The following is a 26243-nucleotide window of genomic DNA, read 5'->3' as shown; positions in this document are numbered from 1 at the left end:
CTTTATTCCTTGTTTTTCTGTCTTGGTTGTTAAAGACATTTAAACAAATTTCTGGCCTTCTTTAGGATCTGAGCCTCTTTATGAGGGAGGGAGCAGCGGGCCAGAACCATTATGATCCTGCCAGGTTAAGGAGAGTAAGTTTCTTTACAGTGGTCTATACTGTGATGCTGAGGAAGACACATGAACTCTAGCAGTCCTAAAATATAGACGTTTACATAACTATTAGCAAAACTTAGGTGTTACTATTGTGTAGTATTTTTTTTCCAGTAACTAGGGACCTGATTGGGACAATATAAAACAGACCAATAGTCTAAGAAATTTGTCCTGCTTAGCCTGGTTAAATATTTTCTAATGTGGATTTTGTTATCAGCATCCCGTTTGGCAAATTCCGCTTCTTCCTTGTTGCTACATGACTCTGCATTGGATGTTTCTGTGTGTTCAGGTCCAATGAAAGAGATAAGTATGACTCAGAAATGTCTAGAAAACAGATTATTTCTACTAAAAGGATTGCTCCTTTAAAAATCACCTAAAATAAAACAAAACTACAACTAAACTGTAACAGCAGATTTCTACTACAAAATAGCAAGGATATAATAGGCGACGTACTGGCTACCGCAGAAAAGATGGAGGTTTTAGGTGACTTTTGGAGGAACAAGAAGGCTTTCAGTGTTTTGCCTCTACCACTCATTAAGTTGCAAAATATAAGTTCCCATCATATTATAGTCAAGCCTTGTTAAATTAACATACTGTTTTCTTGCTTAAAGCAGGTTCTGAAGTTCTTGATATATTCAATGAAAAACCCTGCTTTTCATGGTAGCTATTATTTCTTTGTTTTCCTACCCCTTGCATGTGATCACTCAGCAATTAAATAAAGATATAGCTGTCAGCTTTGCATTTGATACATGAGACAACTTCATGATAAGGCCCTTTTAAAAATCAAATCTTCACATTGGGATTTCTTCCTGGAATACAAAAAAAAAAAATATTGCGGTGAAAGCTTATTCATTATGATGAAAGATTACTACAGTTTGATATTGTGATACTTGCTATTTTATTCTACTTCCTCTTCAGTCAGTTAATAAACATCTGGAAAATAATTATGTTCATTGCTTACATTCAAGAATACAATAATATGGAAGGTTTTGGCAAAATCTCATTGTCTATTTTCAAGCTGTGGCTAGTCTTTATTATCTCAAATCTGAACGTGCCCAAGATTTATGCAAGAGATGCTGTAAACACTGTCCCAGTATCTGTGTCCTAATTCTAGATAAGGCTATGCCTTTGTATATTATAACAAAGCCATTGACTAGATGGCTTATGCATGAAAGAAAGAGGAAGTGCTTTATAAACAGCAGGACTTATTACTTGATAATATATGAGGATTGCCTTCCAAATACCCCAAAAGAATGTATGTACTTTTGCCTGGAACTCTGAATGAATGAAAATTTGGGACTCATTAGCAGTAGTGGCTCTGGTGTTTTTAGACATTATGTAACATGTTTAAACACTTCTTTGAATTTAATATTCCTGTTTTGTTTTAAATTTATGCTATAGTATAGTGGTAAGTGGTAACAACAACTGTTCTCTTCAGGAGTACACAAAATCTTAACTATTTGAACTGTTAGAATAACTTGTAATTGAACTGTGCTTATTTAGACTAGTTTTTAGTATATTAGTTTAGCCATTGGTTGGGTAGTTTTACAGCAACACCTGTCATCCTCCGCCTTCCCTCCATACACACATATACCAGATGTAGTTGAGAAATGTTTTGGAATAATAAATGATTATATCTGGGTTTTACTTAACCAGTGATTGTGTATTTTGGGAGCCCCCATATCTAAGAATTCTCTATAAGTACTTTCTACCCAATATAGCATGTTCAATATTTCTTAGCATGTATTATAATGATAGAGTTTCTGTTTCTAAACATTTTTGATGGAAAGAATTATCATAGAAGGCAGTTCTCGTTTTGCAGCTTGACTGCAGGGGACCAGAGTTGCATGCATTACTATGTCTGTGAAACTTCTTGGAAGCAAGCCAGTATGTTAGGGTGAGATTCATATGTAAGCAGTGAGCCACTAAAAGGCTTGCACAGTATTACAACTCTTCTGAGGAGAGGAAGTATTAGGAAATTCAGCAGTAAAGCAGCAGCAGCAACAAGCAGCCACAGTGGTAGTCAGGATAGGGCAGGCTCCCAGTTAGCGTATTGCACAGTGCAAGGCAGTGTGCACACAGCTTCCCATCCTGCTGCCCGAAGGAGGCAAACCCAAACTGTCTGTGGCGAGATTTTTCTGGTTTCATGTTTATGATGTTAAGTCATGTGATAATACTGTACCATAAGTTGCCAACTTTGCTTTACTCTAGAGAAGATCCTTTGCTGCAGTGCTTTTTTTCCTTTTTCTCTTTTTCTCTCCTCTTCTTTTTTTTTTCTTGAAAGAGAAAAAATTGTGCAATGTATGTTTATGCCTACACCATGCCGAGACGACACTTACCAGTAAATAATCTTTGTATCCCTGAGGTAAGATACTGTTTCTGCTTCCCCTGCACAGTGCTGCTGCAGCACGGAGCTGATCCAAACATTCGGAACACTGATGGGAAATCAGCCCTGGACCTGGCAGACCCTTCAGCAAAAGCTGTTCTTACAGGTAAGAAAACCAGAGCTACCAAATTATTTTATCTATGGAACTACTGGCGTGGTGTTAGAAAATCTTTATGCACTGAATTTTATTTGCTTCTGCTGATTAAGCTCAACAAATATATATACACCATTATCTTCATTCCTGATTCGGTACATTAGCTGTCTCATTAATTGCTATGCTCTCATAAGCATAAGCAGTAAGATTGTTTATTGTACTTAGAATTTTGGGAATCACAGCATTAAATAGCATATCATTCACTCATGATTTAGTCATTGTTTTATGATTTAGATCATCATTTTCCTGTACCTCATCCTCAGTTGGTTCTTGTGAAGACCTTCACTATGGAGCAAGAAAGGGCATTTGTATTACTTTATAAAAGTACGTAGTTTTGATCAGAAAGACAACCTGCTGCCTTATTACTTAGATCAATAGTTAAATAAATTATGATGCTGCTCCTTCCTTACCATCCTGTTTATATTTTCATCCTGTCTTCTCACGTTATCTTGTTAGCTAAGTATTTGTTAACTGAGGCAATGTATTACCTTTTTACTTCAGATAATGAAAAATGTTTGGCTTACGTATTGGTTTTATTAAGACAAATGTCAAGAACCAGCCAAGAAGAAATGCTAGAATACAAAGGATCTCTCATAACAGTATAGGAAATAATGCTCTAAGTGATATGGTATTGAGCAACTGTTTTCATTGATCTTCATTCTCAAAATACTGCATTGGATCTATTTTTGTTTTTATTCTTAGTGTCTGAGTTCTGCTGCCTTTGCCTTCTTTTATTTAACTGACCTTTGTAATTTGGAGACTTTGTCACTGCAGTGCTAACAGTATTGTTTTAAATGGTTGTGTAAAAGTAAATGACTTTTAACTTTCTTTAAATCTGTGTTTGGAGAAAATAAATCTTTTGTTCATTGTTTAAGTTTAGTGTTTGTGCTGTACATTTTTAACAAAGATTCTGAGGTGCATGGGAAACAATTATATACAGAAAGCTTTGAAAATACGTGGAATTCTGCTTAATTACTCTGCATTGAAAGACAACTTTCTGCCATGTTAAAATTGATATCATCTCTGCTAAATCAGAATAATATAATTTTTCTCAATTAAAAGTTTAGGTGATTGGGCTGCTGAATCAAGATAACGTACACTAGTGGAATAAAGCTATTTTAAACCAGTGTAGATAAGAAATTTAAATATAATTATAAAATTTTAAATAATGAGATTAAGTAGCCTCAGGCCTGCTTAGACTCTGCAGCCTTTCAGTGTCTTCTTTTAACAAAACTCTGGGCAACAGTAGCAGCATTGGAGTGGTCTCTGACCAGAGGAGAAATATGGCTCATAGTAATAGAAGTAGATTATAAATGCTGACCAAGACTGTCTCTACATCTAAGTGTCCTCCCTCTGACCTTTTTTTTCTCTTCAGCCCTCACCGCCTGCCTTGTCTATTTGTTAGATTCATTTAATGGAACACTGCTTTTAGATCCACTAACATTTTTCTAAAAGACAAAGTTTAGATATAAGTTAATTAACAACAAGAAGCTATCTCCTAATTTGAAATGAATTTCAGGGGAGATTATATTGGCTGTTGTTAGTTTGGGGAAGAGCTGTGGCATAATAACTCATGGATTTCCTGAAGAACAGATATCCTATCTATTAAACTTGATTTGAAAAGCACTGTACTTTGCTTAGATAAGGAAGATACTAATTCTTCTTGTTTGTAATACTGTTCATTAGTTGTTCTTTTCAAGAATCTTTCCTTTTTTGGAAATGACATACAACTTTACAGTTATGATTTAAAAGAAAAACATTTTGATAATAGTTAATTTTGTAGAAAATATAAGCTAGTGGTATTTACACATTCATTTTATATAATGCAGTGAAATCACCCTTAAATAAAATATATTCCAAAATGGTTTTCTACTTATGCAGGTTCTTTTCTAAGCAGGTCTTTGGAGTCATAGTAGAAGTATTATTTCCAAAGCTTAATTTAAAAGACTAAATATAGATAAAAAAGGGAATCTTTTGAAAGGAATGCCTTAGTTGAGAGTTACTAGAGATTATTCTGGGTTATGTGGCATTCTTTATTTTTGTGGCAGATGCAGTTGTAGTAACCATTAGGTAGGTACCTTGAGAGTGAAGTTTCTGTTCTTAATTTTTTTTTCCTTCTGGGGAATTTAGTTGCTAAAGATGATTTTACAGTATCTTTTTACAAAGCTATATAAAACAACAACAAATCCTTAGTTTCACAGTTAAGGTACTCCCAAGCATATAGACATTTGCTTTGGATAATCTACTCAGGTATTTTGAAGAGAATAATTAATTGGAGAGATTCATCAAACTCTTCACTGAATTATATTAAGTGAATGGTATATGCTTAGAAGAAATCTTGAGTTTTTTGTTTTTGATTAGTTTTGATTGTACTTAATTTGATTAGTTTTTATTAAATTGTTTTCTAGATAATACTTATAGCAAACTAAGTTTTCTTTTAGAAACTAGCTTTATGTAAAATACAGTAGTAATAATAATGATGATGATAATAATGATAATAAAAATTATAGCTGACAACTCCTGAGTGCTTCTGTGAGCCAAGCACTGTTCTAGGGGCATTGAATCCTCACAACACTACTCCTAGATAGATATTATCATTGCACCTATTTTTGCAGATGCAGCAATTAAGTTACTTTTACAGGTTCATTAAGGGAAATTATTGGGATTTGAATTCAAGCAGTTTGGCTCCACAATCAGTGCTCTTATAGATGCAGAATCAGATTTTTGCCTATGCATTCATTTAGAAGGATATAGTATAAAACACGTTTGAAAAATTGGACTGACTCATAAACTCAGGGCTTAAATTCAATCTGTTAAGGTAATGTTTCACTAGTTTCTTAGCTTAAAGATTGTTCCTTTCAAAAAAGAAAATTTACCTGATTAATATTACCTGCAGATTTATCATATTATAATAAAATCAATTAATTGGTAATAGCTTGATTTATCCAACTTTAAAAACACTATTCTTGCCTTTCTCTCAAGTCAGTAGGCTTGAATAACATTCATTAGAAATTAATAAAACTATTTAGAATCTATAAGGAAAGATGTAATATTCAGAATGTTTGAACTATTTAAGAGGCAGCTCAAATAATGTAAATACTCCTTATATGAGTCACAGGCAGGTGTGTGTGTGTATATATAAATAAATATAGATATAGAGATATATAGATATACAGAGAGCGAGAATAGAAACTCTTCTCTTTAGATAACCCAGCACTCTAATATTTCAAGCTCATCCCATCAACATTTTTGTGTAATTAAAGCCAGCAGGCTTACATCATTAAAACCAGCATGATCTTTCAACTCATCAAAAAATGGCATATTTGTGAAGCATAATAACTTGTTAGTATATACCCTGAGAGCAGCTGTCATTTTTCCCAATAAACCTTATAGCATATTCATTGCAATTTGTATTAGAGCTGCAACTACAACCAAATTGCTATTTCATTTGGTTCTTTTAAAATTTCTTATAATAAAGTAATTACTCTTAACATTTGCTTTCTTAAAATAGCACATGTGACATTAGAATTCAATAATGTTTTGATATTGTAAGGGTTAATAACTATTATTTGAAATTTGTATTAAACTTTTATTTTGCCATAATTGTATATTAACATGCAGTTGTAAGAAATAATACAGAGGGGTCCCCTGCACCTTCTGTATTATTTTCCCTTAGGGATAACATCTTGCAAAACTGTAGTATGCTATCACAACCAGGATATTGACATTGATACAGTCAAGATACAAAACATTTCATCAAAAGAAATATTGTTCTCTAGTTTTCCCTACCTTATCTATTTTGGCATTAGGGATTAGGGTAATGCTGGCTTCGTAGAATGAATTAGGAAGCGTTCCATCTGCTTTTATTTTCTGGAAGAGATTATTTCTTCCTTAAATGTTTTGTTGAATTCACCAGTGAAACCATCTGGGCCTGGCACTTTCTTTTTTTGGAAAATTATTGATTCAATTTCTTTATAGATAATAGGGCTAATTAGGTTATGTATTTCTCCTAGTGTGAGTTTTGATAGTTTATGTCTTCAAAGGAATTGCTCAATTTCATCTAAGCTGTCAAATATCTGTGTAGAGTTGTTTGTAGTTTTCCTTTGTTAGACAGCTTTTGATGTCCAAAGAATATGTAGTGATATCCTGTTTCATTCCTAATAATTGGTAATTTGTGTTTTCTGTGTTATGTGTTGCCCAGAAGTTTGTCTATTTTATTGATTTTTTTTCAAAGAATAAATTCTATTTCATTGATTTTTGTTTGTTTGTTTTCAATTTTATTGATTTCTGTTCTTGTTTATTATTTCCTTCTGATTACTTTGAGCTTACGTCACTCTTTTTCTAGGTTCTTGAGGAGGAAGCTTAGAAAACTGATTTGAGATTTTTCCTTTTCTGATTGTATGCATTTAGTGCTATAAATTTCCCTCTAAGTACAACTTTAACTTTATTTCCATATTTTGAGATGTTCTATTTTTATCTTCCTTCAGTTCAATATATTGTTTTTTAATTCTCTGAGACTTCCCCTTTAATCCATAGATTATTCAGTAGAAGTATGTTGTTTAAATTCTAAGTGTTCGGATATTTTTCTATTACCTTTCTGATACTGCTTTCTAGTTTGAGTCCATTGTGGGTGGACAACACTCTTTTATGTTTTCAGTTCTTTTCATTTAAAAATTTTATGTTATGGCCCAGAATGTGGTCTCTTTTGGTGTATGCTCCACGGACACATGGAAGGAATGTGTTTTGGGCTGTCGCTGGATGGTGTCCTGTAAGTGTCTGTTAGATCTTGTTGGTTGATGGAGTTGTTGAGTTCTTCTGTATCCTTGCTGATTTTCCCCACATGGCCTCCGCTGAGATTGCAGGCTGGGAGGAGGGCTGGCCTGCTTTACCACGGGGCTAGAGTGGAGGAGTCTGGCAGTCCATGGTCTCCAGTGACAGTGGGGTAAGGAAGGTTCATTATTACCTGGCAGAGATGAAAGTTCTGGCTCCCAGTGAGCTTACAAATCTAGACTCGTTGCTAGGCCTTTGCTTAATGCGTGGGAGTGGGGCCTCAGTTTTTTTACTTTTGTTTTTGAAGGGGTTTTGGTAGTATTTGACTAGAATTAGACTGGTTACTATCTAAAGGTTTTCTGTCTTGCTAGGCTGTTCTTTTCCTGGTCCTTTGGCTAGAGATAGCAGGCTTTTTTTCTCTCTCTTTTTTTTTGGTATCTATTGGCATTTCTCGGTTGCCAGCTTCTTCAGCTCTTAAGACTGTATATGTGGGACAAAAAGAACTTGGGAACTCACCACCATGTTTTTCCTTTGGGTACCACGATCCCTAACCAGTCTGCCTTCTTCTGTCCACCTTTGAGTGTCTTCTTATGTTTATTTTTTTATAATGTCCAGGGTTTTTAGGTGTACTTAGTGGGAAGAATAGGGAAAAATACATCTGTTCCATTTTCCTAGAAGCAGAAGTCTTGAAATTATTTTTAATCAGTCAGTCATTACTATATGGAATCAGCCATTATTCATATGGATACTCTGAGGATATAAACATTCATCAGATATTCAAACTGCATGAACAGTGGGAATTTTTGTGGCATGCCTATTTTTCTAAATCTACCTGCTGATCAGAAATCTAGAGATAAGCAACTGAGTTATGAGGAATAGTATTGAACCCTCAATACTATTCACATGGTACTGCAGAGAACATGGTTGTTTAATGCTTCAGCATTTTTAACTGACTAAAAAGCAAAATTGTGATTTTTAGTACTTACAGTTGAAATAATTCTGAGTAAAAGTGAAAGTTACCCAAAGCCTGCTGCTTGACCAATAGATAACTGCTAGAGAAGCCCATAGTCCCCGCTTTCATGATCTCCTTTCTGTACTATTCATTAGTTCATTTACTCTCTTTGGCTCCAACTCTAGGGTTGGAGTAGTGCAGCTGCCAGTGTTTTCCTAGTTTGTCTAATTTAAAAGAATTATTTTTCTGAAACTTTAAAAAAAATCACTGAAGATATGGCATGGGTTTTAATTATTAAAAAAATGTGGTGTCGTTGAGTGTTGGAATAATAGGAAATTATTCAGCATCAAAGAGGCTCCATTATTAAACTGACTAACAGTATTGGAGAATTTACTGGTAAAATTTTTACAAAATACCATCTTTTCCTGCTGTATCCCAGTTTTGTCAGTTTCCCTGGCTTATATTACGCATTCAAAAGGCTAAGAAAACTGGAGCAGAATATGATGCGAAAGATACAGGTTGACCTAAAACAAAACCGTCTTTGAACAGATACCTACTTTTCTGCGGTATTTCCCAAGGAGAACTTACATTTCACTCCTTCCAACAAGCTGCTTAAGCAGGTATTAATAAAGAACATGTGCTCGCTGGTAGGAAGAGGCTAACTAGGTGTGCATACCCCTTTGCTTAGGGAGCAGTTTAGCGAAGCTTTGGAATACGATTGTTGATGACCCCAGGTGTCACAGCGCTTTTTTCAAAAATTTTTTATGCTGCACAGAGAGAAGACATCGCTAGCAGCAGGTTTATGGCTTTGTTGCAAGACTGCAGCATAGGCTATACAGCACAGTTACAAGAATTCTGGAATCAAGAATATCTGCATTTTGAAGGGATAACCGGTTAGCTCAGTAGGTTAGAGTGTCATGCTGAGAACACCAAGGTTGCTGGTTCTATCCCTGCATGGGCCACTGTGAGCTGTGCTCTCCTTAAAACAGTCAGCTATGCCATTGTAGCATGAAGGCTCTGTGTAGCCAATGACCACGGCTGTTCCCCAATAAAAAAAATAAAATAAAAAAAAGAGAAGTGGAGATCTTATTTTTTTAAAAAAAAAGAATATCTGCATTTAAATCCCAGTTCTACTTACTAATTGTGTAAACTTGGGAAAGTTACTTTGCCTTTCTAAGCCCCAGTTTCCCACATTTTCTCTTTTAGAGAGTGGAGCTGATAATACCCACTTCTAGGGTTGTATACAGAATAAATTTATTTCAAATGTTTTCTTCTTTGTCCCCAAGTTTATCAATAAACTCCATCTTGTATATCCAGTGGTCACTTCCTTGTGCAGCCTGTCAGCAGCATTCAACATAATTTATTATTTCAGTATAGTGGTTAGGGACAAAAACAGGAAAAGGTTACTTTAGTTCAGAATAAGAAGTGTGAAGGTAGAGAGCAACCATGGACAACTCCCTGTGCTTTTTAAGGTAGTGTTATCCCTGGATCACCAACACTGACAGTCACTTGGAAATTTGTTAGAAATGCAGCAGTTTTTCGGGCTCTATCCCAGACTTACGAATCAGAAATCCTGGGGGTGGGACCCTGCAATCTGTGTTTTATCATAAGCCCTCCAGTGATGCTGATGCAAGAAGCTCAAGTTTGAGAACTTCTCTGCAGAGGTAGTTGATCTTAGAATAAAATTCGACTTGTTATCTGTCCTTGGCCTACTTATCTGATGAATTGTTCAGCCCTTTCCCTTTTGCGCCTTAAGTTCCAGCTACACTAGCTTCCTTTCGACTACTACTCATAGACTTCAAGCTGGTTTCTGTCTTGATGTATTTCTCTACTGCCTAGGTTCTCTCCCTAGGGTTCTAGTTCCTTTGTTTGAAATGCTCTTTTTCTTCAATCTTCATTTAACTACTTTCTCTTGATACATAATAGGTCTCAACTCAAAAATCACTACCTCAAATAAGCTCTTCCTGACCCCTCAGGTAAACTAGTGTCCAGTCCAATTGCCAGTCACCCTTTTACATCACCCATCTATCACTGAAATGATTTCATTCATTTACTTTTTTGCTTATTTATTGCCTAACTCCCAACCCCTGAATTCCAATACTGGCTGTTTGAGAAGTGGGACTTTCTCCTTGATTTTTGTTTATAGTCTCAACATTCCATAAATATTTGTTAAATGAATGACCATTCAGTTGATAGGTACTTCAAAAACTAGGACTGTTTTATTATAACAGCATAGCATGGTAAAACCAAAACAGCATTTCAAAAATGTAAAGTGTAGGAAAATGATACATGAGGCAGGGAAGCTGCAATTGACAATAAGAAGAAAATCTAGAAAAGGACCTTTGGTAAATCATCCAATCTGATGGTTTGTTTGTTGATCCCAGAATTTGCAAGTGTCACTTCCAGCCATTCTAGAATAAACTAACAAACTTACTATTTAGTTAGGTGGTTTAAAAAAAAGAATCCTCATCACATCAATGAAAAAAATAAAAGCACCTTTTGTGTAAACTCATACTATATAAAATTTCCTGTCATAGTGCAGTGTCTGGCCCATACTAGAATTTCAATAATAATAGTTTTTGTTATTGAAGAAAAAGTACAGATTGTCGCCTGTATGATAATACAAAAATCATAATCCTATATAAGTGAAATAACCTATCAAGAGGGAGATTCTAAAATTTTTCTATTCAATTGGTGTTTATGGATTGCCTAATGCTCTAGATAAACCCTTAGAATTTTTAAAGTATTTCATAATTTTACCCCAAAAATACTTTACTTTGAAGCCTCCTTTTACTGGATTGTTTTTCTCCTTGATGAAACAGCATATACAGCCTCATGATGTTCCATGACCAACTTCCCCACCCCCAACCATGATCTTGTCATAGTCAAGAGCCGTTTTAGGGTGTTTAAGGTAGACAAAAGATTGGGAACCATCCAAGACTGAGAACAATTCTACTCTAAAAATGATGTGTGACATCATTTTTGTAGGTATATTTTCACTTATTTGCTTAGAGGTCATAAAATGTACTGATTAGAAAGAAGCCACTGGTAATTATTATATAAAATTATTATCTTATAAGTATAGTGGAATAAAATTTACTAAAAACTAACCTAATTTGGGGTTATCATTTGAATAAATAACCTTGTCTCTCTCTCTTTTTTTTTGGTAGACTTAATTAGATATCACAGTCAAAAGATAAATCTATGTTCTGCTTTGAAATATCTCTCATTCTAATCTATAAAATTTTAAGTTTTATATCTGTAATACCATTCTTGTTTAATATTTTGTTTTTCTCTTTTTGATTTTTTATCTCCTTCAGTTACAAAAGACTATATTTTCAAAATAGTGCTAAAACGAAATCTAACATGGTGGGTTGATTTTTTTTTTTTCTTTCCCCCAAGTAAAAGGTAACAAGTTTTTAAGACTTTTCAACAAGAATCCAATTATAGTATGTAGATTTAATTATCATGAAATGGCAATGCTATGCTATATGATACAATGACTCATTTATAAATTTTATTATAAAAAGGGGGAAATCAACATTGGCTTGTATGTTCAAAAGTAATCAAATTCTACATTAAAATCTTTAAAAATAGCTTTGGGGAGATCATTAGTGGCAATTTAATGTGTTATTTATATACTCAGAGAACTTAAAAATAGCTGAAACTAGTAATTAGACCTTTGATAAGTAGAAAGATGACAGATTTCATATACAAATACAATGAAACTTTTATAGATTGTACTGTTTGATGCAAATACAACTGCCATTTTTCCTCAAAATTGCATTCTCAACCATGGGATAATGCAGTTGAGCTATTGAATTGTGTGATTCATATGTCATTGCTAATGTCAGTCTTTCCTACTGCTATTTCCCCAGTAGTTATTATTTTTTAGAACTATTTCCAACTTACAGAAAAGTTAAAAAAATAGTAAAATAAGTACTTATATACTCTTCCAATAGATTCACCAATTGTTAACATTTTCCAGGTTTGTGCTATATCTTTATGTACATTTTTTCTTCTTGTTCTCTGAACCATTTGAGAGTTACTTGTAGACTCTAGTTCTTCACACCTAAATACTTCCGCATGTATCTCCTAAGAACCAGAATACACTTATCACACTTGGGAAATTAAGTATTAATTCGATATTATTTTATAATACAGAATTTATCCTCCTACTGGTTTATAAAAATATTTCTTGGCCTATGACCTTTCCATCAATTCCAGGTAACTCCATTTCTTTAAACAGCTTTTGAGCCATTTGAACTCTTACATGGACCCTTAGAGATTGGTATATCATATAACCTCTACCTAATTGTCGCCCCTTTTGTACAGATGCTGTTAGTATCCACTGAATCACTTGCCTTTTTTCTTTTACATGTTTTACTTTTGGTTTAATGATGTTACTACTGTCTGTGTTTGTGTTGTTCTTTACAGAGATATTTGGATGCAGGTAGTAATTATGGAACATGGTGCATTACCACTTACATTAGGTACTTAAGAAATGCATGATAAAACTTTAAAAAAATCAAATTTAGACTTTTGACTATCCCTTCAAAAAATGTATTAACTGGCCTTCTTGATGGAGTATAATGCATTGGTGATCTAGATTGGATTTTCTAACAATTTATGATTTCAATGATAAAAATATATAAGCAAAATTATGCATTATTTATCACTGCAAAATATTGGAGCCTTCCTAAATGCCCACATATAGGAGAGTAGTTGAAAAGTGGTGCATAAATATAATAGAGCGTTTCACATCTATAAAATAATGACGTTCTCTATGAACTGAGGGTTTAGTTCCCTAAGAAATATTGTTTAGGGAGCCAAAGTCTGAAAGAGTCTGTTTATAGTATGTTACCCTTTTTGTCAGAAACGAAAAGTGATAGTTAGCTTCCAAGGAGGTAACCAATCACCCTGCCTGTTCGTATTCATACCTTTATGTAGTCCCCTCCCACGTTGTATCAGGGTTATTCTGTGTGACCAATAGCATATGGAAGAGCTAATGGTATGTTAACTTCCAAGATGGTCATAAAAGACTGGCTTTCCTCCTGGGCTTTGTGTTTTTCATTCTCTTGGATCACTTGTTCTGGAAGAAGCAAGTTGCCATATTGTGAGCTATTCTATAGAGAAGCCCATGTTGGGAGGTACTGAATTTTCTGGCCAACAGCCAGGGAGAAACTGAGGCCTGCCAACAACCACAAGAGAATACTTGGAAGCAGATTTTCCAGTCTCACTTAAGCCTTGAGATTTTTAGCCCCAGCCTATAGCTTGACTGCAACTTTGTTAGAGACATTAAGTCAGAATCACTCAGCTAACCACTCCCAGATTCCTTACACTCAATATGAGATAAAATTTGTTTTTTTAGGTTACCAAGTCTTGATGTAATTTGTTAGGCAGTAATAGATTACTAATACTCAATGGAAATTTTTTAAAAAGAATATTCATTTAATTGCTTTTTTTTCCTTCAAAATGAAACACCATAAAATATTGAAATTGGCTACCTACAAGGATGTGGGGGGCTCTAGTGGGAAAGGGGGGAGCTAAGACATTTCCTAGAGGATACCTTTTTGGTATAATTTTAATTTTTAGAAGCATGTTAATGCTTTACATATTAAAAAAAAAGTTAAATCAAGGATGGGGAAAACCCCTAAAATTTGAATGCAAACAGAGACAAATGGACCATGTGCATTTCATATAAATATTGGGTTGTTGGAAAAGTCATGACATGTTTTTTGTATGTTTTTCATTGCAAAAGTGCATCATGACTTTTCTGCCAGCCCAATAACCACGCTAAAGAAAATGAAAAAGACCTAGTCCAAGTAAATTTTGAAAACAGTACTTTAACTTTATACCCTCAGTCTAGAAGGGGAAAAGTGAGAAATTTCAAACAAACCTTGAATTCTTTTTATCAAGTTGTTTTGCAATGATAAGGTGTAGTAATTCTAAAATTATTTTATGTGTCAGTAGGATTGAATAAATGTGTTGGGAGCCAAGGCTCTTACTAGGGAATAAGAAATGTACAAATATGGAATGGGGGAAGACAAAGGAAAACCTTGTGGAGTTGGACTGAAGTTGTAGGTATCAGAATCATGGAGGGAAAAATCTAGGTCTGCTGCAGAAAAGGCATAGTAGCAGTGTGTCACCCCTGGAAGCCATGTAGCATACCTGCCTCTCAGATCTTGGTTTCTATATGCTATTTTCCTACATGCTATTAAAAGAGCTCATTGAAAAAAATGACTGATTTCAGGGTATAACAGGAAAAGCATAAGATGAGCCTAGAATATCTTACAGTGCTAGAAAGTAAGGAAGACCTAAAAATAATAATAATAAATAATAATAATAATAATAATAATAATAGAGGCAGATCAAAAGGACACAGGAGCCAGCTTGAAAGAAATCCTACTGACCAAATCTGAGACAATTTGACCATTAAAATAAATGATAGTAATGGATTAAACCCATTAGATAAAATAGGAATATATGTGTTCATATAGTGATAATGAATGAATGAAGGGGAAGTTCTTTCTTCTGTAGAATGCCCTCTGATAAATGTGGAGGGACTGTTGGAATTGGAAAATCACCATTTGCACCAATCATATTAAAAGCCGGTTAAGACAAGAATTAGTGGATGGATGCTTGGTTCTCAGCATGTCTCTCCATATATAGATTATTACTTGGGAAAAACAGTAACTATGTATATAGTGGAGAAATCTGACGATACCTTTATTGAGGAGGCAAAATTAACATAACCAATGACAGTCAGATGAACCTTGCAACATCTCTTATGCGGCATTCTGGCCAGGAATGCATAACTAAATCTCATGAGCAACATTACACAAATACAAATTAGGCACATTCAACAAAGTAATTGGCCTGCGTTTTTTTAAAATGTCCATGTCTTGAAAGACAAAACCTGAGGATTTATTTCATATTAAAGGAGATTAAATAGAAATGCAAAATACATAAACCTAGACTGGAGACAGAAAAATGCTATAAAGGATATTATTGGAACAATAACAAAATTGGAATATTTACTCTGTATTAGATAAAAGTACCAATTTTAAATTTCCTGAATTTAATTACTGTACAGTGTTTATACCAGAAAATATTCTTATTTTTAGGAAATAGACACTGAAGTAGTAAAAGGCAAAGAGGCACAAGTGTATTGCAACTTTCTGAAATGTTTCAGAAAAATTAATTATTACTTACATATACATGCATAGAGATATAGAGGGAGAGAGGGAGAACATAAAGGGTGAAGTACTAAAAATCGACGATTCTGGGCAAAGAGTATATATACAGCAGTCCTCTGTGCTGACTTTGCAGTTATTCTTTATGTTCGAAATTATTTCAAATAAAAATATTTTTAAAGTTATTACTCCAGGCAAAAAAAAGTGACCGAGTTTGGTCAATAAATTATGTGGTCACCTTATATTATTTTTTTCTACTTTTCAACCTCAGATAATGTATTTTTTTTAAATTTGTGTTTAGGAAAAGCTCGATCCTTTTTTCTTTTTCTTTATATTTTACTTCTAACTGCATTGGTGTTATTTTCTGTTTAGTATGGCTTCAAATTAAAGGCATTTTTCTTTTCTATGAATAAAGGCCCAAGTTTTATATCAGAACACCATCTCATGGGCTTTGTTATGATTGTTAATTCTCCTTGTTTTCTGTCGTGTTCTGAAGAAAACTCTTGGGCATTAAATTTGTTGAGATTGTTTTTGAAACAAATGACATCTGTACCCTTTTTGTCTTTTCTTTTCCTCAAGAACACAATAGCCTCAGTGTTCCTATTTGGGTGAGCATATGCATATATTCACTTCATTCTTTGAAGATACATTACCATAGTGGGCTCTAGGTCAGTACCAACTATCTTAGTTCCCAGGAAGCTTTTTGACCAAGATAGCCTTAGCTTTGTGCATCTGACTGATAGGTAGGTGAGAAGTATTTTCTCTTAGGGAAAGGACGAGGCTTACTTAGAGTGTCAGTAATTTATAGAGTATCTTAGTAATGTATGTTTCATCATCCTCAGACAGTTTTAGAATTTCTAGACTGTTTTTGATGAGACATTGAAAATCACCTGAATTGACAGCCTTATTGGGTGTGGAGAGGAATATAGTGAATCATATGCTCAAGTCTTTTTGAATTAAAGTGGAAAACATAAAATTATCCGAAATGAATGAATATTTTCTTATATGTGAGAATTTTTTTAAAGAAGTTTTTAGGAGATTAATTAGACAAGAAATCAGTGCTAGATAAGGAATGCTTTACAAATAGACTGTCCATTGATTTGTAGATTATCAGAGCTTCATTTTCTCCAGTTTGTATCATATTTTTTCTTTTTGAAGAAATGCAACATTCTGTGTATCAGTTTTTATTTATGTTCTTTCCTTCTGGTTTTTTCTTTGTGGGGGAAAAATTCATTGCTCTTTATAATTCTAGTTATATGTATTTGGCTTCAGTGTTTGGAAATAGGCCCCAGGTGAGTGAAAAAGAATCTTTTTTCTCTATTGATGTTCTAAGATTTCCATATGTTGTTTTTCTATTATTCTATTACCCTCCATTGCACTGAAAGTGAATGATATATTGTTTATGACAGGATATAAAAATGACTCTTGTTTTTAAGAAGTTATTAGAATGCCAGTGGCAATAACAGACAGACATGGGAGAATATCCTTTTCTGCAGAAAAGCAACAAATTTTCTGAACTTGTTTGCAAAATAAGTCTTCTTTCATTTTTAAAACCTAATAAGGAAGAATAAAATAACCACTTGCCTATACTCTCTGTAAAACAAAAACGAAAATATGCCAAATAGATATACTAATGATGATTTATAAAAGAAAAGGCTAGCTATGAAAACAGAAGGGAAAGAAACTCAATTAAGAATGGAGGCATTATTTAAATGCTTTATGCTTAGTGCCACTATACTACAAGTTTGTGATTTTATTCATTCCTTTCTTTTAGGATATATCTTTATACATATTCTTCTCGAAATTTTATCTCTTAATTAGGGAACATTTGAAAGCATAAAGGACTAAGCTTTGAAAGCTTCATAGAAAGTTCTTGAATCCTTTTATGTTTCCCTATATTTACCTTAATCATGGCTTTCATGTGGTTGTTACCCCCTTCATTATTTAAAATATGGGTTGGGCCAAATGTCATGCTTCAGTGTTGTGGGTGATACTTTCAATTATGGCAGATTTTGGACCTAAAGATCTTCTAATCTCCTGGCGAAGAAAATAGCTATGATCATACAGTTGTGTCTGTGTGTGTGTGTGTGTAGGTCCAAACTCCCCCCCCACACACACACACACACTCACACTCACACACACTTTACATGATTACTTTTTATTTTCAGAACAAAGGAATGATATTGAATAATAGGATGAAGGTAAAGATAGTCTCCCCTAAGAAACGTTTGAAAGTGTGAAGTAGAAAATCCTTTTAAATGTGCTAAAAGCTATAGGAGCAGAAATGAGATTGGTATGTTATTTGAAATGGCAAAAAATAGGAAGATGGTATACAGAAAGCCCTCCAAGACAAATGGACGTACATACATTGTAAAACCGGTGCCCAGTTCACAGGGCTAAAGAACACTTAAAGGAATAAATGATTGCAGAATTTTCTATAAACTTAATTAAAAAGAGATGGAAATGGGGTGGGATGTCCTAAAAATTTTACTTACAGAGAACAAAGTGAGTGAAGTCCCTTAGGAAGCTACATAGATTGCAAAGACTTAAATTTACGAACAGAGTTTTCCCTCAAAACAAATGGTTGTCTTACCCACTTTTATTACTAAATTAATTTTCTTCCTAATGAAACTGAGTTGAAAACTATCGCTAGACTTTTATCATCCCACTTTACCAATAGGTTTGCCACTGTCCAGTAATGTGATATAATTAAGTGTGAATATTCTCAGTGTTGTTATTTAAAGCAAATCACAATACTACTCTATAGATTCTTGAAGGTTAAAATTCAGGAATACTGTTTTATTAAGTAGACCTATCTTTAATTGGTTTGAAAACCAATTAAGCTTTCACGTAACAGGTATTTACTAACTGTAAGCTGTTTATACTTAGGAAAACAGATTACCAGCAGTTTTTATTAGTAGGATGTAAGAGTAACTTTGATTTTGAGCAATCATTTCTCTGAACTAAAAAAAATAAGTGAAACGTAAATGATGAAACATATACGATCACTTTAAATATAAATTACCTAGTTGATTTTTTTTTTCTTTCTACTGTATAATTTTGTTCATCTAGTCCCGGGGTCAGCAAACTGCAGCTTGCGAGCCACATGCGCCTCTTTGGGTAGGTACATGTGGCTCTGAAGTAAAATTGAAAATGAAAATAAAACCATCATAGTTTCATTTATAAAAATCTTAAAGGATATTGTTCACTTAATGGTGATTTAATTTGTTTTATGGCTTTTGAATAGTTTTTAAATTGTTGTGAGGGACAGGATTGGCTCTTCCGTCTCAAAAGTTTGCCGACCCCTGTTCTTGTCCTTTATTTTGGCTTTCTGGATTTTCCTGCTTTTCAATGAAAGACTTTATATCTTTTTATCATGTTGGAGAATATAACATATATTTACTATGTTTTATGTGTTTAATGCAGTTCAATAACTTTTGTATTTATTGCTGATTTAATTAAATGGATTTAATTAACCACTGAGGCTATTCCTTAGAAACTACAGTGAGTTCTTAGTATCGTAGTTAGGGGACTTTGGTTTGTGTTGTGAGTGTATTACAGTGAGGGGTGAGTTGAAGAGTGTGCAGAAGTGGAAGGACTTCTTGGAGTACTTGCAGTCCATATACTTAGCATCTTTCGTTTATTTTCCCTTAAGATACTCATTTCTATATACATCTTCCAGTAAATTGTATAAAGCTTGATGTCTCAACTCAAGCAGGAAAGTGTAAGAGCAGTGGGAGACGTGTTTGTATTTACTCAACAAAGGATAATTGAAGGAAACCATCATGGACCTCCGTAAATCTTTCCCATTATACCTGAACTCTTTAGCTGAAAAGTGCTTATACAGGGAATATATCAAAAAGTCTCTTGTAATTTTAATATTCTTGCATCTTGATCATGCTAAGGTTAGGTTTACCCTTAAATACAAGGCTATACTATCTGATTTACTTATTGGAGAATTATTTACCCCGAGTGTTTTCATTTAAACTATTATATAGGAAAGTAAATAAATTACTGTCTGACTGGATGCATTATATTCAAGAATCTGTCTTTGGTTATTGGATGGCAATGATTGAGAATTAAATTACCATATTAAGAGTGCTCCAAGACAGGTTCATCTTTTTTTTTTTGGTAAGTTTGTACTCAGGAATAATTTTTTTCATTATCAATTAAATGTTCTTTTTGAGAAAAAAATAGTACCTTATATAAGGGAACTGTTGTAACACAACTAGGCCACAGACAAAAACAAGATCCCTGTGAACCCACAAAATACCGTACATCTTCCTCATCTGGCTAATTGAGTGACAGCTTTTCCACCGAGTCATAGAATTGCCCTCATTTTCTAATAGCATTTAATCTAGAACAAATCTCTGCTTCCTTAGACCCTCCCCCAAAATCTCCCAACAAAGCTGATATCCCATAATAGATTGTGACACCCTCTTACGGAGCTGCCCCACTGTTCCCCATGGCATGTGTCTCCCTTACTGTAAAGAGTAACAAACTCAACTTGTTCAACTCTAGGTGTGTTTATGGTGGGCTTTGGCTGGAGGGCATTGACACTTTCCTCAAAGATATTTCTTAAGATACAAATTATTCCCCCAACATTTAGGAGTCGAATACTTTCTTAACTTTTTGTATATATACTTTCAATTCAGCGTGTTCGTTAGCACTTACATGTCAAATATTTTGATAGTTAAATATATAAGGATAAAATAAGGCACTGTCTCAACCTGCTAGGAAATTTCAAACTGAGCAATTGATATATTTTCATATAATGAAAACAATGAGTCTGATTTACTTATAAATCTCTTTCCTTTATAGATTATACACACTCATTTTTACCCTATTTTCAACCAAAGGCAAAAAAAAAAATGCTTGAGAATTTGATAATTTTGTAAAGGGCGCTGAATTCTGGTTACCTGTGCATAATACCTTGACAAGGCTAAATTTTTGGAATTTATTCAGATAAACTCTAGTGCCACAGCGTATTCATAGCATTGTAAAATAACCTCTTTCTGAAAGAGAGAGACAGAGAGACAGGGAGAGACAAGCATTTTGTTTGTAACTCAATCATGATGATTTACACAGAACCACTGGGGGGTCAGTTATGATTATGATGATATGTGCCTTTCCTAAAAGAATTTCTGGAGTTATTGTTCCAACATATGCCTTAGGATATATCTGTTGGGTTGTCGGGAAAGTCATGATGTAATTTCCTATGTTTTTCAATGCAAAAATGCGTCATGACTTTCCCGATGACCCAATAACTCCACAAGTCGTATTCTGTAAGATGTGAAAGTTTCTTAGTTCTGTCTATGTCATGAAAACAATAGCTCTTCATCTCACACAAAGCAGAGAATGAATCTTAAAGTGTTGCTTGGTTTTGCTCTTCTGCAAATAACCTTGCCAAGTTTTCTTATATTCCAAGGCAAATCATTGGACCCTTGGGATTTAAAATTTTTACACTTACCTACAACTGCAGATAATTCTTTACAAGCTTAATGTAGAAGTGCTTGACTTAAGTCTTTTAAGGTTATCAAGATGAGAAAACACTAGGCTGTTAAGAATCCAAAAATAGCTTGCTGAAATTTCATACTCACTCACTCTTAGGTAGTCTTTGTCACCTAATTCCTGGATAATTATTTAAAGAAGCTATTATACAAATGGCTGGTTCTATCAATTAAGCCACATTTACTCAAAATGAATGCATAGTATTTTTTGCTAACACAGAATGAGAGACTATGTAAAAGAAAAATCATTTTCAGTATTTAGTTTTCTCTTAAATGTGTAACAATTATTACATAATCACAAATTAGAAATGTGAATTTATTTGAAACAATTGTCTACTTTTATCATACTAAGATTTCCACAAACAATTTAAGTTTTATGCTGTTTGAGTTGACGACAAATAATCTGAGGTGGTGGGAGATGGGCCAGAATAATGTCATCCTTCATAAACATGAGCAGCCATGAACGATCTAGGTGTACTTTGTCAGACTGTTCTTGTATGTATAAAATACATCATTTAATGTTATCCTTGAAATAAGACTCAGTTTAATTTAGCTTAGAATATTGAACATCATGTTTTCTTTCATTTCTTTTAGCTCTAATTTCACATCAAGTCTTTCTGGAGATATTTTAATATTCTATTTAAAATGTATAATAGTACCTTTAGTAAAAATGTATTAACTCTTTCTAACATATAAACCTTAGTTTATACCTACAAAGAAAATACTACTAAATAAATACATATACTTTAGTATCTCATAAAAATTCATGTAAACTCAAATCGAAATATAGAAAATTCATTATTTTACCTCTTTTAGAAGACTTGTCATAATAACAGCCTGACTAAAAGTATATAAGTACTATATTTCTTTATACCCTATTGTCATAAAGTAGCTGATTATACCATACTTCTAAATAGTAAGAAAATATGAATATTTTATCTATTTTATGGAAATTTTAAGTCAGTGAAAGGAAAACACAGATCAAGTAAAACCCAAAATCTGCTGTATTAAAATAATTTAATATGAGAAATAGTTTTGCATTTTACCCATATTTTGAAGTCATTTATAGAATCTCGAGAAGTCAATTTTTATTAAAAATTTATTCAGTAAACATAGTCTTAAAAAGAAATAGGGATTTGGGGTGATACTATTAGGTCATCAGGAAAGTCATGACATATATTTCTCTGTTTTTCAATGCAAAAATGCATCATGACTTTCCCAACTACCCAATACATCACACACATTAGGGTGGCTACTATTCAAAAGACAGAAAATAACAAATATTGGTGAAGAGGTGGAGAAATTGGAACCCTTGTGTACTATTGGTGGGACTATAAAGTGATACAACTGCTATAGAAAACAGTATGGAGCTTTCTCAAAAAGAAAATAGAATCACTGTGATCCAGGAATTCAACCTCTGGTTATATATTTAAAAGAATTGAAAGCATAGACTCAAAGAGATATTTGTACACTCATGTTTATAGTAGCATTATTCTCAATAACCAGAAAGGTTGAAGCAACTCGTGCCCATTAAGAGATGAATGGATAAACAAAATGTGGTACATACATAACATGGAATTTTATTCAGTCTTATAAAGGCTCACCACTTATTATTAGTTCAGTATTCTCCTGGATAGAGGAAAATGACAAGTTGTTGCATAACATAAATGGCTATGTGTTTGACTAGTTTATCGAATGCTATTAAAATTTTTTTTATCCCTTGGTAATTCAATTAGGTCCTAAAAAAACAAGTTATATAGCAAGCCAACCTTTATACTAGAAAATACATATATATGTGTACACACACACACGCGCGCACGCAGCTATATTAATTTTTTGACTGAATTAAAATCATAACATTTTCAGCAATTTCAAATTGTCACATTAAATTCTGTGTTTATCCTAATGTATTTATAATGCAGTTTTCTAAATCGATATTCTAATCCTGTCCTATTGGTTTTTTCAGGAATTTCCTGTGTAACCTTGTGATACTTTCATTCTTAGCTCTGAGCTTAGTTACAATGGACTCCTCTGTTGTTGCAATGGAGTTGCCTCTAGATAAGACCTTTTTAGGAAACATACCCGACTCCAGGATGGGAAAGTGAAATAGGCATTTCCCCTCGCCACCTTTTTTTTCCCCAAAATAAAAGGGAGATATAAGAATGAATGTAAAATATGGTCCCTGACTTTTAGGAGCTTAAATTAGGCAAGGAAGACAGACCCACAAATGATTTTTCATACAAGATGAAAAATGTTACGTAACACAGAGAAGGAGCGATTGGTTCGTTCTCTGCAGGAATGACTAAAGCCAAGAACCCAGCATTTACTGCATTTGGGTTGTTCTCTCTCCACTTCTTAGGCTTAGTATTTTCTGTCTAACATTTTCGTGCGTTTTCCCATTTAGAACATTTTGTTTTTCAATACTTTTTCTCAACAGCGTCAAAAGAATATTGCCTTATATGATCTTATGCAGTTTCACTCTCCAGTTGCTTCTGGGTCATCTAAAAGCTTGGCACAAAATAAATGCAATAAACTTAGCAAAAGGAAAAAATACAGTTCTCTCGCTTGTTCTCAGCAACAACAGTATTCTTCTACCAAATAGATAGCACTTTCTTCTGTGTCCCTCAGGAGGCATCCGGTGATCACAAATGCAAAACGTGAACACAAGAAATTACTGTCTAGAATGAGGATAGAAGTGTGCTTGCCTGGTGTGTGCACTGGTTTAGTTGTTTTTTAAAGTTAAAGCTTGTATAACCATGGAAACTTTTTCTGAAAATACTAATAGGTAGTAACTTATTTAACTTGAGTTCCAAAAGTGCCCTTTTTAAAATTTTCCTAAGGTATTCATTAATATCTTGCTACTAATGGATAAAAAGAAAGGAAAAGGAAACAGATAACCCCTATCTGCAAATCATAGATTTCTGTGCTTTATTTAGCGTTTACTCCAGCTGGTATACTGGAGATATATACAGCTACATATATACGCACATACAACCAAAGAGAGAGAGAGAGATGAGAGAGAGATATGCATGGGTAATCAATGACTAGCAGAACTGATCCTGAAGCCAGGCTGGTGATGTCATAATTAAGAAAGCAGCAGTGAACGTGGAAGGAAGGGTTGTGGGTTACTTTTATAGCTGAGGTGTGGCTTTGTAGAGAAACATTGTTTTATGTGGCTGTGTCCATGTCCTGTTGGTAACAGTCATTATCAGTAGAGCTGACTTGCACTTCCTCAATATTTAACACAGTGCTCATGCTAGATTAATTTTATTTTTAATTTATCTTAAACTTCATGTTTTAAAATACTAACTCCTTACGTGCATGTTAACCTTCAGTCAAGTTTCATAAGGATTGCTGCATTGCAGAGTTGGTACATTTCTGTGGTAGATAGATAAAATATTCCAAAATCCATATGCATTTCATAAGATCATTATATATAATTTAAAGTAAATATAAAGTTAAAAATTAACAAAACAAAATATATGAACTATAGGAACAAATTTATATTTTTCATTATGGCTTATCATTATTGACATGTGGATGTACTTAAAGCTGCTATAAGTCAATAGGTCACCAACTAGGATATTAAGAAATAACTAAATATCTGTATGGTACGGTCTTATTACATACATCTTTCTTTTTGAATGAGGTTTTCTCTCTAACAAGGAAATAGAGATCTACTTGTAAGGCTCTATCTCTTGGTATAGAGGAGAAGGGAAAGTTAATCTGCATGGTTTTTCTAATTATCTTCCTCTGAATAGCTTTCACTTTTTCTTGGAAATTATTTAAAATCCTCTACTTTTTCACTTTTATTAATGTAGTACATCAGTTTCAATTCTCATATTGTGCTTACAACATTCTAGGGACCCAGTTAAATTTTTAGGACAATGAGATAAAGTAACCTTCCTTTGTTTCATGATATAAAAGCTCATTTATTTTAGAGAAAGTTAGTAGGGCATGGATAAATCTGTTTTCTCAGATTTCTTAAATGTTAGTTGTTTTTTAAATTAACTTTCACTAATGTTAATGAAAAATAAGTCCTATCTCCCTTGTGATTTATAGACAGTAATAATAAACAATTGTTAACAAATCAAATGCTTTAAAATTTGAAAAGCATTACCATCATCATCATTATCATCATCATCTTGTGTTGGATGTTTACTGTGAGTCAAGCATTATTGGGTGTTCTATTTATATTATCCCTGACCCTCAGATAATATAAGATAATCATAAGATAAGCATTACCTTCCTCATTTTACAAGGAGAACCATGAAACTCAGAGGAAGGTTAAATGATTTGGTCAGAGTCACATGGCTAGATAGTAGTACACCCAGAATTCATTCAAAATGTCTAGCACAAAAGGTGATGCTCATTGTTATGATTTACCAGTGATTCCCAAACCAGGCCCAGGTCATTTCCCCCTGTGAACATGTGCACGTATCACCCCCATCTTATAATGAAAGTATTAAAAAACAAAATTCAACTGAGTAAATTTGAGGATCTAACTGGCTAATTTATACAGCAGTTCATGAATTGGGCAGCATCCCATCTAGCAGATGGAAAGGGACGCCCAAGAGCTATACAAAATGCAAGGCTTTGTAAGTTAGATGGGGCAGGGAAAAGGAAGTTTCTAACAAAGGGTGGATTGTTTCAGGCACAGTCACCTTTCTATGGGAGATGGAAAGGGTCTTTTGGGAGAATTACCTCCCTAGTGCCAACCAGGTAATTCCAGATTGACTAGTTCAAGGTTACATTCCTGGGAGAGGCTGAAACGCCAATCAAGTTAGGTATTAAGTCTTGGTTTGGTGATGTGGGCTTAGCACAAGTGACTCCATGACTCCATTTTGTGCCTGTTGTCTCTTAACAAAAGTCATAAAGTTAGAAGAAGAAAAAAGATTAAAGACAGTAGTAATACACCATCTTGACTCCAATTAGAGCTTTTTAGCTACTCCTTTATAATAAAAGTCTGTTCAGGTTTTTTTTTGTCCTCAATAAGCACATGAAGCCCTAGAAGAGAATCATTATTAACCCATCTCATCTAACATCAGAGATTACTGTAAAAACCCCAGACACAAATGTTTTTGCCAGAAAGACTGTTCTTAGGTCAAAGGAGGGGAAAAGA

At 33.8% G+C, this 26243-nt stretch overlaps 1 protein-coding gene across 1 annotated transcript in view; it reads left to right on the top strand.

The window, feature by feature from the left end:
• Positions 1-26243, top strand: part of TNKS (tankyrase) — a 212922-nt gene that overhangs the window by 77279 nt on the left and 109400 nt on the right. Inside the window, exon 3 of the mRNA XM_019651006.1 lies at positions 2550-2645. Coding sequence (XP_019506551.1) covers positions 2550-2645 — 96 coding nt within the window. The remainder of the gene's footprint in view (positions 1-2549; positions 2646-26243) is intronic.

This window comes from Hipposideros armiger, unplaced genomic scaffold, assembly GCF_001890085.2.
Source record: "Hipposideros armiger isolate ML-2016 unplaced genomic scaffold, ASM189008v1 scaffold_151, whole genome shotgun sequence".
NCBI lineage: Eukaryota > Metazoa > Chordata > Mammalia > Chiroptera > Hipposideridae > Hipposideros > Hipposideros armiger.
The sequence above is the reverse complement of the archived record's forward strand: the minus strand, read 5'-3'. Positions and strand labels throughout refer to the sequence as shown.